The sequence below is a fragment of the Euprymna scolopes genome, chromosome 26, assembly GCF_053919585.1.
Source record: "Euprymna scolopes isolate OS-2025 chromosome 26, ASM5391958v1, whole genome shotgun sequence".
Classification (NCBI taxonomy): domain Eukaryota; kingdom Metazoa; phylum Mollusca; class Cephalopoda; order Sepiida; family Sepiolidae; genus Euprymna; species Euprymna scolopes.
In genome coordinates, this window is record NC_136507.1 from 42903879 (window position 1) to 42916064 (window position 12186).

Below are 12186 nucleotides of genomic sequence, written 5' to 3' on the forward strand. Positions count from 1 at the left end.
CCCCAAAATGTGACACTCCCACAAAAGGACTGACCAAGAAATCTGGGGAGGCAGGAAGCGTCGCCAATAAACAGGCAGGGGCGACCTCCATAAAAGACCAAAAACAGACTAACCCCACCAAAGACCCCATACCAACACCAACACCACCAAGAGGGTCTGCGTGGGGGAAGACCGTAGAAAAACAACTGTCCCCTCAAGAGTATAGAGACCTGTACCTGACAAAGTATAGACAATACATAGAGATGGCAGATATAAAACCCATACCAGGTGCCTGGGAGGCGATTGAGGGCAGAGTCCTATCCTTTGCCATTTCTGATATACCGGAAAACCGCCTCCTAGGGATGAAGAAGGAAGACATGGCGGGGCTCCTCCACAAACTTAACATCCCAGTACTATACCTGTACCAGAGGAGCTTTGCCGTGTGGGACATCCTCCTACCCACCAAGGACGATGCGGAGAGACTCTCCCTCCAAGAAATAAAGCATGGGAGAGTCAAACTAATACCCGAATACCAGGGCAAGAGGAGGACTCGGGTGCAGGTATTTAATGTGCCAACCCAAATACCTGCGGAAGTATTAGGATGCCTCTTCAGCCAGTACGGTGAGGTGGAACAGATGACCCCAGTACGGTCAAAAACTGGGACTCACTTGGGCTGCTACACAATAGCAATGAGGCTGAAGAGGGAGGGTGTTCGCGCGATACCACCACCGCTGCTGACATACAAAGACGCCAGCATAACGGTAGTGGTGGAGGGCCGTCGTCCACACTGCTGGTTCTGCCAAAGGCAGGGCCACATGGCTAGGAGTTGCCCCCAAAGGGTAACCCCTAATCAAACAACCCAAAAGGCGGTCACAACCCCTGAGACAGCGCCCGCACCAAAACAGGCGACAACAACCCCTGCAACTGCAGCACCAACCTCAGCTCCAAGGAAAACCCAAACCACCCAGGAGGCCAAGGGGGAAGAATGGAGCATGGTAGTGAGACAAAAACGGAAGCACATAATCCCTTCTGCCACCGTCCCACCACCAGCCCAAAAATCTAGGCAGCAGCCTCTGCAAATGCAGCAACAACAGCCACCACAGCCAATCCCGCGGAAACAACTGCAGCAACAACTACCGCAGCAGCAAAAGCAGCAAGTGCAGCAGAAGCAGCAGCAGCAACGACACCAGCGAGAGCAGCAACAACAAAACAGCTGCAGCAGCAACTAGAGGAGCAGACACAATCAACAGCACCAATCGAGACTGGGATCAAGCGGAGAAAAGACTGCTCCTCTGAGGATGAATCTGCAATGAGAGAGAGAGGAGCTCAACCTTACCTCTCCCCGGTTCATTCGAAAGAATAAAAAAGAAAAGAAAAGAGGAAGAAAAGGTGGCCCCCACTCCCTGTGAACATACACCACCCCTAACAACAAAATCCACTTCCACCCCCAAACCACACACCGCACCAACACCAACACCCGTCCCCACACCAAGGCAAACTGAGCCACTACCCCAAAAAGAAAAGAATGAACCGAGGGAGGGGAGAGACTCCTCTGCCTCTCGCAGACCAACCAGACTAAAAGTCCTTGCCCCTGAGTAACTATGTTATGTAGACCCTCTATCTGTGGCCACAGACATTTCCCATCGGAAAACTTAAAACCTCTGCTCGATTACAAACAGATAGAGGGGAAAGATGTAAATATCCCTTCAAATTTCCCGGATGCCCCACTCCTAATAACTTTTGTCAGAACTCCAGAGGCCTGCAAGATCAACTTGTGGACAAGGCTGCAGGCCGCTGAAGGGGCGTTTCCGGGAATTGAACTGGTGAAAAAAAATGACCCTTCTCTTGATGAACTGTCAAAACAATGCAAGGGAAGGGTCCCAGTGTTGGTCCATCCGTCACTCTACAGGGCCATAAAATTAATTTATCCTTAGGACGTTGGCGGCATTGCGAGAGAAGGTCAGGATATGAAAAACCTGACCACCTTGAGCATGGCACATAACTTCGGAGCTGAGTGTGACACACCCTAAGGTAGGTACCATGGCTTTGAATTTGTCCAGTTTGAATGCGAGGGGCTTGAGATCATCGGACCGGGCGGCTTGCCTCCGGCACGACCTCTTGTCCCTGGGAGTGGATGTGGCTGCGATTCAGGAGACGCATTTCATTTCCTCTGTGGACTGTCAGGTGCTGGCCCGAGATTTTGAGGTTTTCTCAGCATATGGCAGCCTGCGGGGGAAGGGAGTTTCTGTACTGGTTAAACGTACCCTGTCGGCGACGGTCGACGTTGTCCATAGAGATGCGGTGGGCAGGCTGGTTGTGGCCAATGTTGCCGTAAAAGATTCTGTGTTTCGGGTGATCGCGGTTCATGCGCCCAGCACCGCTCGTGAGAGGCTCTCATTCTTCAGTCAGCTTGACGCGTTTGTAGATTGTCGGAAGCGGGTAGTGCTAATGGGAGATTGGAACGCCATCTTAGACCCCGAGACAGATAAGGTTGAAGGCGATGCTAGAGGATCGGAGAGGTGCGAATCCAGCCTGGCTGATCTGATGGCTAGATGCGATCTGGTCGACAGGTTTCGGTTCGAGCATCCGGGGCGGGAGATGTGGACGTGGACCAATAGTGTTTCCTCCTATCCAAACACTTACTTGGACAGGATGTTAGTTAGGAGAGGCGAAGTAGACTTCTTATCTTGTCCCACGTTCACTTGGCTAGGCCAGACGGATCATAAACTAGTTATGGCCCGGCTAAAGCTAGGAAATAGACCAAAGTTAGTGGCTCACTGGAAGTTAAACACTTCCCTTCTGGAGATACAAGACTTCCAAGAGAAGCTAATAGAATTAATTCAAAAAGCACTAGTGGGGGCGGTTACCGGGAGTAAGTGGTGGGTAGGTCATAAAGCCAAAATTAGAACCTTCTCCGTCAAGTATGCCCAGCACCTCACACTAGATAAGGCCAAGACGAAGGAGAAGCTAGAGCAGAAAATAGCCCGGGCTACGGGGGAGGGTTATAGGGTTAGTCAGGAACTAGCTAAGCAGGACCTTCTGCGTGAGAATAGCGAGCGTTATGAAGGTCAAGTAGTCAGAGCTAGGCTTAGAAAGGTAGGCAATGAAGCAGTCAATTCCAACACTGACGTACGTTGTGAAATTTCTAGGCGTGGCTCGGACAAGTACATTGCAAAAGTAAGACATCCAGATGGACGCACCCTTGAATCGACTCGGGAGATCTGCGAGGGGTTTCGAGAACATTTCGAGGAGCGTTTTATGCAGCAGTCCGATCTTCCGATCCTTGAGTTTGGTGACTATTTGTCCGACTCTCCCCGCCTCGAGGCGGCTAGAGCGGCTAGTTGCGAGGGCCGGGTGACGGAGCGGGAGGTTTTTACTGCGCTGAAGCAGGTCAGCTGTGACAGATCGCCAGGACTCAATGGTCTGCCATACGAACTGTATTTTAGGCTGTCGCCCATGTTTCTGCCTCTTCTGACGGATGTGTTCAACCATTAGTTTGCTCAGGGATCCATCCCGGGGCAAGTCGCCAAGGGTGTGATCACATTGCTGAGGAAAGGTGACGGGCATGGTGGGGAAGAGTTAGACGATTACAGGCCCATAACTCTGCTAAACACAGAGTTGAAGATTTTGGCCAAGGTCCTGTCGAATCGGCTGCAGGTTGTTATCGGCGGTTGAACCAGAACAGAACTACGCTGTGAAGGGGAGATCGATTCAGAAGAACTTGCACCTGATCCGCACAATCCTAGAGGGAGGGATAGATGACGACACGGAAGCCGCGCTGATCAACTTAGATCAGTCCAAAGCTTTCGATAGGGTCGACTATCGTTTCTTGGCATCTGTCTTAGAGGCCGCCGGTTTTAAACCGGACTTCTACAAGTGGATCTCCGTGATGTATCGACAGCCCACAGCTGTCGTGCAAGTCAACGGAAAGCGCTCAAAACCATTTGTTATCTCTCGGTCGGTTCGTCAGGGTTGTCCGCTGTCGCCCCTGCTCTATGTCCTGGCTTTGGAGCCCCTGCTCCGCAAGCTGAGACATGGGGAGACAAATTTGGCCCTGAGTGGAATTGCAACGGGGTTCGGAGGGTCCTACTACCCCCCCCCCTCTTTTTTTTTTTTTTTTTTTTTTCTCTCCCCCGCCCTCGACACGAATGAATTATTGTACCATTTTTATTATCTTTTTTTGTTTTTACACGTCAATAAAAAATATTTTAAAAATTGGGAGTTAAGTAGGATGTCCCCCAGTATGAAAGGGTGAATGTGGTATTATGGTGAAAGATACTAGCTGGGAGAAACTTTTGATTTTGTTTAGTTCTGGAGTGACAAGGATGACCAACGACACCCACAATCCCCCCCTTTTGAGTTGGCCATGTGCCTAAGTTTTTTGTTCATTGTTGATTTTCAATGTATTTTTAACATGAATAAAGGATTTAATATCTCAAAGTGTAGTATCTGTTCTTACTACATGCTGTACTTATGTTTGTAACTTTTCTTTGGCCACATAGCTAATATAACGTTTCAAATTCCCTAAATCAAATAATTTTTGTGATATAAAGTGGGGGATCACTTTTCTGTATTAATTTAATGTAAAATGATCACCCACTTTACAACCAGTCAGTCTCAAAGCCATTCAAGTCATTCTTCAGATCATTCAAGTTGTTTTTGAAGGATTCCAGTTATTTTTGAAGGATTCCAGTTATTTTTTAAGCATTCAAGTCATTCTTAAGGTCATTCAATTCATCCTTAAGTTCATTAAAGTCATTCTAAGTCATTTACTTTTTATTTATTTAAGTCATTTCAACCCATTTTTCAGTCATTTTAGTTTATCTTTAAGAATTTCATGTCAATCCTACATTCACGCATTCATTCATTACACGATAGCACGTGACTAATGGCTATCGGCCTTGTTCCATAGAAACTAGACATTTAATATTTTTTCTACATGTTTCCTTTCTGGCTATTAATTAGTTAGAAATTTTTCTGTGAATGTAATTATATTTATAAAATGTAATATGGAATGTATATATGTTATTTATAAAGTACTGTGCATTATCAATTATTTGTTTTAATATTATATAATTTGTTTTATAGAACCCAGAATATTTTTTGGTGTAAAATATGTGATTTTTTTTTTTTTTTTTTTTTTTTTTTTATTACATTTTCACCCCAAACAAGGCAAATTGCCACTTTGGTGTAGGGGGCTACAATCAGGGGCAACAACTACCGGGGTACTATGTAGGGATTTGGGCAGCAAGGTGTCAGTTCACGTTACACTTGAACTTCTGCACGTCAGTACTGTTGGGGAAGCAGGGACCTGGAATGGAATTCCAGAGTCTAGCGGTTCTGGGGAAGAAACTATTGGAGTAAAAAGATCTTTTACATCTAGGGATCTCTACAGTGTGGGGGTGGGATTTAGCAGCCTGTCGGGTTTGTCGAGGGTGCTCACGTCGTGGGGGCACAAGTGATTGCAGTTTGTCAGAGCATTCACCACTAAAATACTTGTAGAAAAGGCAGAGGGATGCAACGTTTCGTCGATGGGACAGAGGCTGAAGCTTAGATGCCAGTTCAGGGCCTATCAGGTTTGCGACTGTCTTTTGAACCTTGTCAAGGAGCGAGAGACTAGTAGCAGATGCACCAGCCCAGATGTGGCAGCAATACTCCATACATGGGCGAATGGTAGCCTTATAGAGGTACAGGATACTTTCGGGTGTTAGTAGTTTTCTAGCACGGTAGAGAGAGCCCACCTTTCTTGCAGCGGCCCTGGCAATGCCTTCAATGTAATTGTTCCAACTCCTGTTTCCTGTGAACGTTAGGCCAAGGAGTTTGAAAGATGGACTCTCAGATAAAGAGTCGTTGGCCATTGCTATGGGTGGTAGAGAGGGTTTCTTGTAATTATTGAATGAAACTAGTTTAGTCTTGGCAGCATTGAATGCGACCAACCACTTTTGTCCCCATTCCACTACAGATTGGAGGTCTTCCTCTAGTGTTTTTGCCATTTCTTTAGAAATGTGTTCATTCGTCTTCCTGTCGTGCCTGCCATAGAGTGTAGTGTCATCAGCATATATATCCATCTCAGAGGCAATTTTGTCGGGGAGGTCATTTATGAATATCAGGAACAATAGAGGTCCAAGGATAGAACCCTGGGGCACCCCCGCATTTATATCATATTGTTTAGATGTACGACCGTCGAGGACAACCTGGATTTTTCTCTTATCTAAGAAGGATTTAATTATGTTAAGTATTCTACCAGTGATACCGTAAGATCTGATTTTACTGAGGAGACCCTCATGCCATACCCTGTCAAAAGCCTTAGATATATCTAGAGCTACCGCTCTGCCCTCCCCCGCTTTGTCCAGTGAATGGTATATACGTTCAGAGATCAGTTAGGATGTCTGCTGTGGAACAGGCTTGTCTAAATCCATATTGTTTGTCAGTCAGTAGTTTAGCATCTGTAAGATGATGGACTAGAGCATGGTTAATTATGGTCTCAAATATTTTGGCAAAAAGTGGGAGGAGGCTAATGGGGCGATAATTTGATGGGTCTGTCCTTTCGCCAGAATTCTTGAATATTGGTACAACAGAAGCAGTTTTCCAACAGCCCGGAAAGCAAGCTTCATTAAGGCATTTGTTGTAGAGTTTGGAGAGAACTGGAGCTACTTCGGCTGAGCACTTTTTTAATAGCACAGCTGGGATAAGATCAGGTCCACATGCTTTTGAGGTGTCAAGGTTTTTTATGATAGCCTGCACCTGAGCAGGGGTGGCTTTCAGATTGTCTAGTGTGGCGTCTGTCCGCATAGGAAAGTCAGGTAGGGGGTGGTTGGAAGGGTCCAGTGTGGAGTTTGAGGCAAACCGACTGGCAAGCATGTTAGCCTTGTCAGTTGCTGAGGAGACAACCTCGTGATTGTTGGTTAGTGGGGGAATTGTTGATTGCCCATTATTTACTACACTGTTGTAGATTTTCCAGAAGTCTCGAGTTCCTAGTTTTTGTGCTTCGATGCGCTTTTTAGTGGTTTCCGTAAATTCTCTCTTAGCTGTCGCTATTTCTTTCTTAACGTTATTTCTAGCTTCTATATTTCTCTATGTTGGTAAAGTGCAGAGATTAAGCATCCTATTGATTCAAAACCTCCAGAATTCCATGTTCGTTTATTTCTATACTTGTAGAAGGAATAATGATTTGTTCAATAACAGTATTTCCTATGCAAACACAATTGTCAACCCAAAAGGAATGTTATGCACAGCATTGTTGGATACAAATTCCTTTGTTTACTTTATAAGTTCATCCTATTTGCTACTTGTTAATAGGTCAAGTTGTTTTTGTTTTTTTTTGTTTTTTTTGCTTTATAAATTGAAGGTGGGCTCTCTCTACCTTGCTAGAAAGCTACTTATACCTGAAAGTATCCTGTATCTCTACAAGGCCACCATTTTCCCATGTATGGAGTACTGTTGTCACATTTGGGCTGATGTCCCTCACTCCTGGAAAGGGTTCAAAAGAGTCGCCAACCTGATAGATCCTGAATTGTCATCTAAGTTTCAACCTCTGTCCCATCAACGAAATGTTAAATCCCTGTGCCTGTTCTACAAGTATTTTAATGGTGAATGCTCCGAACTACAAGCCCTTGTGGCCATTTGATGTAAATATCCTAAACAAACCCGACAAGCAGCAAAATTCCACTCCTACACAGATCCCTAGATGTAAGAAAACCTTCTACTCTACTAGTTTCTTCCTCTGAATTGCTAGACTTTGGAACTCCCTTCCGGCTTCCTGTTTTCCCAACTGTACTGACATGCAGAAGTTCAAGTGTAATGTGAACGCACATCTTTCTGCTCAACTCTTTACATAGTATCCTTGCAACTTATGTCCCCGATAGTAGCCCTGACATCAAAGTGACACTGCCTTGTTTGGAATGAAAATTGAAAAAAAAAAAATTTTTTTGGATTTAATTTTATAATTATATTTTATATTTATCTATTTTTAGAGGTCAAATATTTTCTGCAAATTCTCTCAAAAACAGAGTGGATGTTGAATTCATCTATGAAGGAGTTAAATATGCATTGACGGTAATTTCATTGTTTCTTATATTTTGTAACAAACCTAGAATAAAATCAAAATAAAATTTTTTAACTCTACCATTATGTAAACTTAAATATACAGTGATGATCATATTTATTGGCACGGTAAAATAAAAGTTAAATTTTGTCTAATAAATTCTAAAAAAGGGATTAAATTAAAGAAAATAACAAAGTATATTATGTATTTTTAACTGGCCTTTCCGATGCAGCAATCGGATTTTAGAAAAAATAAATAACAAAGGAACAACAAACATAATTGCAAAAAACCCTTGTTCAAAATTATTGGCACGATTTATTTAATAATCAATTGTATAGCCTTTGGCCTTGATTACCTTCCTCAGTCGCTTTTCATAGTTTACAACCAAGTTGTTGCACTCTTCAGTAGTAATTTTAGCCCACTCTTCCTGACAATAATCCTCCAATTGAATAAGATTCTTAGGCTTCCTTTGCATTACCCTCAATTTTAATGTTCTCCATAAATTTTCAATTGGATAAAGGTCTGGGCTTTGTGATGGCCACTCCAAAACATTAATATGATTGTCCTCAAGCCATTTCTTAGTCAGTTTAGCCGAATGCTTTGGGTCATTATCTTGCATGAACCACCAACGACGACCAAGTGAGAGCTCTTTAGCAGAGTCTTTCAGGTTTTCATCCAATATTTTAACATAATCTTCCTTTTTTATGCTACCTGTGACCTTAACAAGTCGCCCTGGTCCAGAGGCAGCAAAGGATCCCCAAAACATCAAACTGCCTCCACCGTGCTTCACTGTGGGTATGGTGTTCTTAGGCAGGAAAGCTTCGCCATATTTTCTGTAAATATAAGACACTTTATTATGGCCAAATAACTCTATTTTCGTTTCGTCAGTCCATAGAACACGTTTCCAGAATGCAACATCTTTATCAATATGACGTTTTGCAAAGGCTAGCCTTGCTTTCAGGTGCATAGGCTTCAATAAGGGAGTCTTTCTCGGACGACATGCTTTTAAACCAGCTCTCTTCAAAACTCTACCAACTGTATGTCGAGATACATTCACTCCAGAGGTGCTCTGTTCATCAACAATCTCCCTAACAGAGATCCTTGGGTTTTGTTTTACTTGTCGAACAATTTTCCGTTCATCTCTTGGGGAAAGAATCCTTTTTCTCCCTCTACCCTCTAAACTCATAACGTGGCCTTGCGATTTGAACTTGTTTATTATGGTTCTAACAGTGGATTTGGGAAGGTTTAGCTTCTTTGAAATCTTATCATAGCCCTCCCCATTGGTATGGCATGCTACAACAAGCTTCCTGACGTCTTCGCTGTGTTCCTTAGTTTTAACCATGGCGATTGAAAATTATAATTTAGTCACTTATAATAGTTTAAATAAATCGCTATCTAAAAATTATCTGAAAAAAATTATTCACTGAATTAGCGTTAAACAAGCATAATATGGCTATAAAAAAGTTCAGAAAGCACGTAAACCGGAAATTGATTGATATTATACTGATACTAAAAGAAAAACAAAGCCGTGCCAATAATTTTGAACAAGGGTTTTTTGCAATTATGTTTGTTGTTCCTTTGTTATTTATTTTTTCTAAAATCCGATTGCTGCATCGGAAAGGCCAGTTAAAAATACATAATATACTTTGTTATTTTCTTTAATTTAATCCCTTTTTTAGAATTTATTAGACAAAATTTAACTTTTATTTTACCGTGCCAATAAATATGATCATCACTGTATATCAGTTGTATATATGATCTCTTAAGGAAACTTAATGAATGACTGAAGGTATCAGTACAGACCAATAAGTCTGTGTGTCATGAGTAATTGTTGGAATCCATATTAAATAAAGAAGTAGTCAACCGCCTCAACAGAAACAACCTTCTTAGTGACATGCAATATGGTTTCCGCTCTGCAAGATCTACAGCAGATGTGCTAATGGTTATATCTCATAAGATTAGTGAATCTCTTGCCAAAGGTTTCCTCTCCAGGGCAATTGCTCCTGACATATCGAAGGCTTTCGATAAGGTATGGCATAAGCGCCTACTTCCGAAGATTTCCAGCTACGGTATTACTGGAAATGTTTTCTCGGTCATGAAATCATTTCTCTCTGATAGGTTCATAAGAGTAGTGGTTGATGGGCAGAAATCAGAGGCCCACAGTATTAATGCTGGAGTTCCCCAGGGGTCCATCCGTGGCCCAACTCTCTTCCTGATCTACATCAATGATCTCCCAAAACACATACATAAATCATTTGTTGACATCTATGCTGATGACACGACCATCTATGGCAACACATCAAAGGCTGTAAATGACAAAGTTCTCTCAAATTCTCTCTCCTCTGATCTTGAGCACGTGGTACAATGGGGGAAGAGGTGGCTGATCACTTTTAATGCATCCAAAACCAAGCTTCTATCTTTACATCATCAACGCTCTGATCCCCATCTGGCATCAATTGAAATGGATGGCTCTCGTCTTGGGGAGGCTCCATGTTTTGACAAGCTTCTGGGTTTGACCTTTACTCCTGATCTGAAATGGAACACGTACATCAAATCTGTTGCCAGGGATGCTGGGAAAATGGTGGGATCCTTCTACCGCTCTAGAAGATATCTCACTACTGATGCAATTCTCTATCTGTATAAAATCCAAGTATGTCCAAGGATGGAGTGCTGCTGCCACATCTGGGCAGGAGCTGCTAAAAACAGCCTATCCTGCCTTGACAGAGTACAAAATAGACTTTGTGGTTTAGTGGGGGATACCCTTTTCTCTTCCCTGCAGCCTCTCTCCCACAGAAGAGACGTTGCGAGCCTGTCTTTGTTTTATTGTTATTTCCATGGCAAATGCTCGTCTGAGCTCCAATCTCTGGTCCCTCCCTCGCCAATCTTTCACGAGAAACACCTGTCTGGCTGAAACTACTGTCAATAATTTTCCCCACTCTTTATCTGTGCCTAAATCCAAACGTAGATTCCATGAGCAGAGTTTCTTTCTCAGAAGTGCACGATTGTAGAACTTTCTTCCGTTCGCCTGTTTCCCACCTGACTACAACTTGGATGTCTTCAAATCCAACATAAACAAATTCCTGACAAACTGCCCCCTTAAGACACTATCAAATCTCCAATACTAATGATTACTACAATACTATCTCATTGATTACTGTACACACAATAACCCTTATCCCTGATATCCCTGAGTGGCCTCTGGGCCTTGATAAGTGGTGACCCCCATGTAAAAAAAAAAAAAAAAAAAAAAAAAATGTCTAGGACTTCTGTTGTTATATAGGTTATTTTGATACTTGAGGGGGGGGGCTTTCTTGGTTAGTAAGATGCTCTTTAAATGTAACATGTATCCTTTGTTTTGCAGATCCAGTGGGTAGGCTGTGTGTTTTGGATGTGACTAAAAGAGAAGTTATTTTGGCTTATTGGGGTTTATATACCCAATAGTAGTATTGACTATGGGTCTTTTTTTCAGCAAATTAGACTATTTGACCAGGAGACTAGAAATTAGTTTTTGATCCCAATTTTATGGGATTTCCTTAAGAGGTTCTAACAATTGTATGGATGTCAAACCATTTTGAGTTTTTCGGCAAGTTCTTAAATGAGAAACCCTGTGATACAGTGTGGACTTGCTAGACACGGTTCTTGTACAATGCAGCTTTCCATATACGTTGATTGATTCTTAATTAAGTTGGTATAGGGTTTTTAGATTATTCAAGCTTTTATAGTATAGACCATAGGTTTTTCCAGGTACGAGTCAGCTTAGAGGACCATAAACAAAGTAATGAACAGTTACTGGAAGTTCAACACATCATTGTTCAAAATAAAGAATATCTAGAAACCAACTATCTCTAGCTCTAAAGCTAATGAAGATCATGTTTGAGAATAAGTGATGTGGTCACTTTAAGGCTGATGTTATTTTCTACTGGTTATACTCCTCAACTAAACACAGAATTTAGATCAGGGAAAGCAGCATTAGAATCTAGAATAGATTGGACTTTGAGGACAAGATATAGTACTGCAGTAATAATAGTTAAGGCTGAATTGGCTTCCTTGTCAAAGAAGAATTAGGAAGATATAATTAAATCATAATTAAAAAGAATCCTCTAGGAAGCAACAAACATGGCTGCTGAATTGTATATAGAAGAGCATCAATATGTTATTGATTG

General features: G+C 42.5%; 1 protein-coding gene across 7 annotated transcripts in view; it reads left to right on the forward strand.

Moving 5' to 3' along the window:
• LOC145247998 (acetyl-CoA carboxylase-like) overlaps nucleotides 1-12186 on the forward strand; it is a 248546-nt gene that overhangs the window by 127926 nt on the left and 108434 nt on the right. For all 7 annotated transcript variants that reach the window (XM_080109676.1, XM_080109675.1, XM_080109673.1 and 4 more), the window contains one exon: nucleotides 7953-8034. In XM_080109676.1, coding sequence (XP_079965802.1) covers nucleotides 7953-8034 — 82 coding nt within the window. The remainder of the gene's footprint in view (nucleotides 1-7952; nucleotides 8035-12186) is intronic.